General features: G+C 42.7%; 1 protein-coding gene across 2 annotated transcripts in view; it reads right to left on the bottom strand.

Moving 5' to 3' along the window:
• PI4KA (phosphatidylinositol 4-kinase alpha) overlaps positions 1–6,227 on the bottom strand; it is a 96,624-nt gene that overhangs the window by 49,433 nt on the left and 40,964 nt on the right. For both annotated transcript variants that reach the window (XM_019506930.1, XM_019506931.1), the window contains exon 19: positions 547–597. In XM_019506930.1, the coding sequence (XP_019362475.1) occupies positions 547–597 (51 nt within the window). The remainder of the gene's footprint in view (positions 1–546; positions 598–6,227) is intronic.

The following is a 6,227-nucleotide window of genomic DNA, read 5'->3' as shown; positions in this document are numbered from 1 at the left end:
AAATTTTTTTTTTTTTTTTTTTTTTTTTTAAATCAAGAATGCCATTCTTTGTCCACAGAAGACACGGAGTCTTTCCTCTCTCTTGCTTTTAAAATTAATCTGTGCTCTTTCCAGACTTTCTACTGTGCTGCCAAGCAAGAATTTTTTTCACTTATCTCCCATTAACTTTTGTTCTCCAAACCTCTCCCAAGGCACCATTCTCCCCCCGCCTCCTGTTACATGCTGCTTACTATACCGTGCATGCCACGTGCTACTTGCATAATATTGCCTGTGGTGCTATTTACATCATCACAAACCTGTGGATTGATGACTAACCACAGAACTCTGCCTCTGAATCACAAAAAACTAATTGCTTTGAGAGCCATGTCATTATCACAGTGAGTGCCTATTAATTTTTTCCTCCTTGCAGGAAACTGGTTTATACCATGTCTTTCATGCTTACTTACTAGAACTATTTAGGATTCAAATCATTTGACTCAACAGCACTGATATATGATCTATTTGAGGAAATTAGTCAGCCTGCAAACACTGCATTTGAATACTCACCACAGCAATAACAGGAATGAGCACTCCAAGATTCCCTGCACTACTGGAAGCCTGAAAAAGAATAGAAGTTGTAAATGGTATGAAACCATCACTAACAAAATCATTTTAAATACTGCATACTAAAAAACTTACTTCTAGTGGCAAACATAGCTACTACACACAAATGGAAAGAAAGATATAGGGCAGGCTGTACCCCTGAACCTGCAATTAGATCTGCATGGGCAGACTCCTTGGTGAGCTGCGAAGTACACAAATGAAAATCGACAGGACTGCGTGCAGGTACAGGATCTGTCTAACAAAATCCCATGAAACCAGCCCATGTGTATCCAGTAGCAGGATCAAGGTCTAGGACTCTAGAATATGCACCATTTACTCCCTCAGCTCCTTAAGTGGTTGAGCAGAGAGGCCTTTTTCCACAGACACAGCACCATATTTTTTCGCCAGTAAATATGTTATGCTTTAGCTCGGGAGAACAAGGCATCCAATGATGATCTCTATTCAGGAACATCTAGTAACCAAGAAGGTTTTATACCATTGTAAGTGCCCAAAGCTAACTGTCAGACCTCTCTCAGAAGGACAATTTCTATTTCTGAACTGAAGCCAAAATCATGAATCTGTAATGGACAAAAAATTTAAGGGACTTATTCCACCAGAAAACACTGCTCATCCCAACTGACTTCCATTAAGGATTATTCAAATCAAAGCATCTTTTTCCACATGTCTGGATTTATTTTTACATGATATACAAGGTAATCATGGCCATTCCTGGGCTGGATATGCTGTTAACGGTTATAACGTATTCATGAGTCACCATAAAGAGCTTCTTGCTCCAAGATGAGCTTAATACAGAACAATCCAGTCACCACACATAAGCAAAGACCTTAGAAAGTGTACCTCCCATTCCCACACTGCCTCTGAGGTGGAGGGAGAAGTAATTCTGTGCTTGTGAGGAAGGGCAGTGGAGAAATGGCGCTAGGATCAAGTTAATGGGTACAAGGAAAGGATAACAGCTTTTCACCAGATGAAGCAGATTACAAAGGAAGGACTGTTTGGCTCTAGAGCCATTATCAGATAACTCCTGCACATGCTAAAATCTTTCATGTAAAGACAATTTACAGGAATTGTCAATAATGGCTTTAGGCACAGGCATACATAGGATACATGTGAACACAGTGAATGGAAACAAATTTTACTTTTAAAAGACAGAAACCAGTTTTTGCAGGGTTCAACAATCTGTTAAAACAACCAGTTAATTCTGAAATTAAGTAAAAAGAACAAAAAGCAGAAGTGGTTTAGGCCTGTTGGGAAAGCAAGGACAAAAAAAAAAAAAAACAGAAGGGGTTTAGGCCTGTTGGGAAAGCAAGGAAAAAAAAAAAAAAACAGAAGGGGTTTAGGCCTGTTGGGAAAGCAAGGAAAAAAAAAAAAAAACAGAAGGGGTTTAGGCCTGTTGGGAAAGCAAGGACAAAAAAAAAAAAAATGTTAAAGCCTGGTTAGAGGAAGGGAGGAGCTTCAGCAACACAGTTTGGACCCAAGCATGCATAGGACCTATTTTAGTTTAAATTATCTGGAATATATAAAATCAAGAATAGAAAGTCACTGTCTTGAAATGCCATATGCTTCATTTAAGGCAAATACAAGCCAGCCATACAAATGCTCTCTATGTAATGCAGACTGTTTTTATGGTGGGTCTGCCATTTTACGGTACTTTAAATTGGATATATGTGTAGTGCCCTGGCCATTTACGCCACGATTTAACATGTTACTTGTGGCATAAATGTAATGTGTACAGCGGCCTAAAATAAACTGAATTCCTCTTGGAAAAGCTGACTTCATATCTGTTATTAGGCACTCTTTTCCTTATGAAAAAGTAACCCAGCAGCTTTACTGACTTGGTCAGTGACATAAAAGGCATTTACTTGTTGCAAATGCACAGTTTATCTTCAAAGCAAACAGATCCCATTCATTTCAAAGTGGTTTGCCAAGAGAGTTCACCAGTCCCATAAAAGGATAAGAAAAGAACTTTGCACTATTAAAAACACTGTATGTTCAGGAAGGGAGAAGGTTGTGTTGGGAGGTTAGGGACAGAAAACAACTTTATTACTCTACTGATAGCACAGCTTTAAGAAAAAATTTTAGCACCAAATGTCACACTGAATGGAATATATACATATACACAAATCTGGGAAAAGAAATTCCATTTTTCAATCCTTTTCTTCTTCTTCTATTTAAAAGGAGAAATACAAAGCCATTCCATAACTGGGATATTCTTGGAGGGGCTGGAATGGCCATGCTTATAATAAACGGTGAAGAGTTTGTTATTTCCCCACATGTAAAATTCTCAGTTTACTCTGCTCCTCGAGAATGAGGACTACATTCTGTTGTCTGTTACTTCCCCTTTGAGTTGTCTTCTGCCACCGAGAGTAGAGGTGTCGCAACTGAATTTGTGGCCCAATCAATTTCTCAACGTGTAATGTATTTATATATATTCCCAAGGATATGAGGAGATAAAAGTACTCTTTGGTCCATATTTTCATTCTCAGAGAAACATGTTAGCACTGTACCCTGAATATTTTAGTAAACAGCACCTAGCTGCCATATCAATCAATCATTAATATATCAGTAAGTGCCTGTTCCTGAGTGCTGTCAGTTTAATTTTAGCGGGAGCTGCTCATGCTCTGCAGCTCAAGATCAGCTTATAAAAGTGATCTAATTTGTATTGACCTCACCTGTGGAAGTCTCTCCTGTAAATACTTGAAGTGGTTGTAAAACAATAAGGAAAGAAATCTTGTTATGGTAGGTTACTCAAACAAAAGTGAGATTTACAAAAATGATTTGAAAAACCTCTATGAAGATCTCTAAGAACTCCTGAAATTAAAAAACAAAAGCTTATAGATTTTGGTCAACCATTGGACTGACTTAAATAAGTCTTTCATATAACCCTTTCATATCATAACAACAAATTATATCCATTATAACCCAGTCATTTATATCCCCTGCATACCAAGAACTCACTAAAGAAAACTGAAGTTCTAGATCCATAAACACACAACGGACTCTGGATCTTGTGTTATGACTCGCTACAGGTGAACACAGCATCAAATAAATCAGCAAATAGCAGAACTAAATCAAACAACTCTATGGATTCTACTTATTATCAGGAAGAGTGAAGTGTTTCAAGGTGCAAAGCTGCCTGACTGGCCTTCAAGGAAGGGAACGTTGTAAAATATTGCAACTGGGAGAATCTCTTAACTTTCCACAGGACACACATTTGGACAACTGCATTTTGTGTACACATTTCCAAACAAAAATGACAAAGATTTTTTTAATAATTAGTAAACTACAGTATGTAGAAAGTTCAGGGATTGGGATGTAGTAACATAGGAAAGGAACACGAATGAAGGCTTAAGGCTTTTAGGACTTTGGAACAAAAAGCAAAATGTGGTTCCAAGTGATAACATGGATGTAGAGTGCACAGAAGCCAAGGTTAATAACTTGTTTACGAATATATTTTAGAGGAAGGGAGGAATTGTGGGAAAGAATTTCGGGAGAGGAAAGGGAGTACTTGTGCAGTGAATGTACAAAACCCTCTGAGGACACAACAACAAAAAACTAACAGAGAAAATTTAATGAAAGAAGTCACAGCACAAGAAAAGGTTGAAGAACTGCAGAAGAGCAAATAGCCTGTATGAATAAAAGATAAGTTTCTACTATGCAAGGGTATCTACTGTTAAAATACTTAACATTAGCTAAGGGGATCCATTCTCAGACCTTTGTATTTAAAGATTAGTTTATATTTTACAGGCAGCTGACTGAAAATATGGGGAAGTTCTTTATAGACAGAGCTATTGAGACTTACTTAAGGGGCAATTTTAAACAGATTTAAATAAATCATGTCCTCCTCCCCCTGCAAAAAAAATCAGTGCAGGCAGTCCAACTGCAGTTTACTGCAAGCTTGTTTCAGTTTTGCAAACATCAATTAGGTTCAACTTAAACCTGTTCCTAAATAAGCCACTCTTGCATGGGAAGAGAAGCTCCACAGGGCTCTGTAGTAGTTTAACAAAGCCAGTGTTAGCTTCTGTGTTGATCTCTACATGCAATGGATCTTATTTGGAAGCTGAAGAGCCAAGATCAAACATCAGCATTAGCTTCTCATTTCAGTGAGCTGTAAAGGGTTATTGTAAACCACTGGGAAGGAAAGTGGTAAGTCCAAGAGCAAAGCAAGCCAACTATGATCCTCCACCCTGCTTCTGTCAGTTACCTTGTCCAATTCTCCAGTATTCTCACACTTTTCTGTGCGTCACCTCGTGCTTCCACAAACTTAAAATCAGTAGGGATTCAGGTTTTCCATTCTAGATGGAAAGACACAGAAAAACCCAGATTTTCTCTTTTTAAAGAGAAAAACCACAGGAAATGGCAGGGGGCATCATGCATGTAAATGCATACATATATACACGGCTATCAGGCAGCACGAGAGCAGCTCCCTGTGGGTTGGGGAGAGGCGGGGGAGGAAGAGGATTGAGGTTGCCAGAGGGAGGGAGGAAGGAAGGTAGAGGAGGGAGGAAAGCAGGGAGGGGAGGGGAGGGAGGGAGGCAGGGCTGGGGTTGCTGCCCAGCCCAAACAGTGTTTGGGGCTTGGGGCACAGGACCATGTGTGGCTGCAAGGTCCAGGAGGGGAGCGGGATGGAGAAGCAGCTGGGTCATCCAGAGGGGCAGCAGGGGGGCTGGCTCCCCACTACCGCACACATTATCAGGAGGGAATGGGGGCTCAGGGCTGCCTGCCCTGCTGCCATGCCCCCAGGGTCTCCACGGCCTAGCAGGCAGGACTCGGTATGGCAACGCAGAGTGGGGAGGCCCAGTGCTGCTACCAGGAGCCCCACACCACCATGGTGGGGTGCCCCCTGCCTGCCTGGCAGCAGCAGGGGGCACAACTCTACACTGCCACTCCTGCTGCTGCTGGGTGGGAAGGGGACACCTTGCCATGGTGGCAAGAGAATCCCAGTAATGTCACTGAGCTTCTCTGCCCTGCTGCACCAGGTCCCACCTGCTGGGCCACAGAGGTCCCCGGGGGCAGGGCATCAGGGTGAGGTGCTTTGAGACCAGTGCCACCAGCCTGCATCTTCCCACCCCCACAGGCTCTGCTCAAGCAGTGTGGCTTTTGGGGAGGGGGAGCCAGGCTCCATGCTCTGGTCCACTGCAGCAGCTGCCTCCCACAGGTGGCAGCCAAGGCTTGGGAACTGCTGGGGGACACAGGGGGCTGCTGACTTGGGTCCATGGCCCCATATCCAGGGCAGCTGGGGGCCCCTTCTGGCAGGGCTGTGGGTGGGGAGTGAGGAGCAACAGCAGGGCTGGAGGGGTTGGGAGTGAGGGGCAATGGCATGGGCAGGGCACCAGTATATCAGAGCTGCTCAACGCCACAAAGTCAGGGGGATGGGGGACACCTGAAGCTGGACCTGCATCCTGGTGAGCAAAATGGGCAGGGGAAGCTCTGGTTTTCCAGAGCTCACTGGCTAAGTTCATGGACAACTTCAAGTCATGGGGAAGCGTGGTCATGCTTGAAAATAAGCTGCAGATATAGGTGGACTCAAACAGGCTGGCAAGTTGGATGGATCGGAACCAGATATAGTTCAACATTGAGAAGCGTAAAGTTCTCCATCTGGGAATGAACAATCTCCAACATACTTA

Source organism: Gavialis gangeticus, unplaced genomic scaffold (assembly GCF_001723915.1).
Source record: "Gavialis gangeticus isolate Ggan-Ray unplaced genomic scaffold, GavGan_comp1, whole genome shotgun sequence".
Taxonomy (NCBI): domain Eukaryota; kingdom Metazoa; phylum Chordata; order Crocodylia; family Gavialidae; genus Gavialis; species Gavialis gangeticus.
This window is presented reverse-complemented; position numbering and strand designations above follow the sequence as displayed.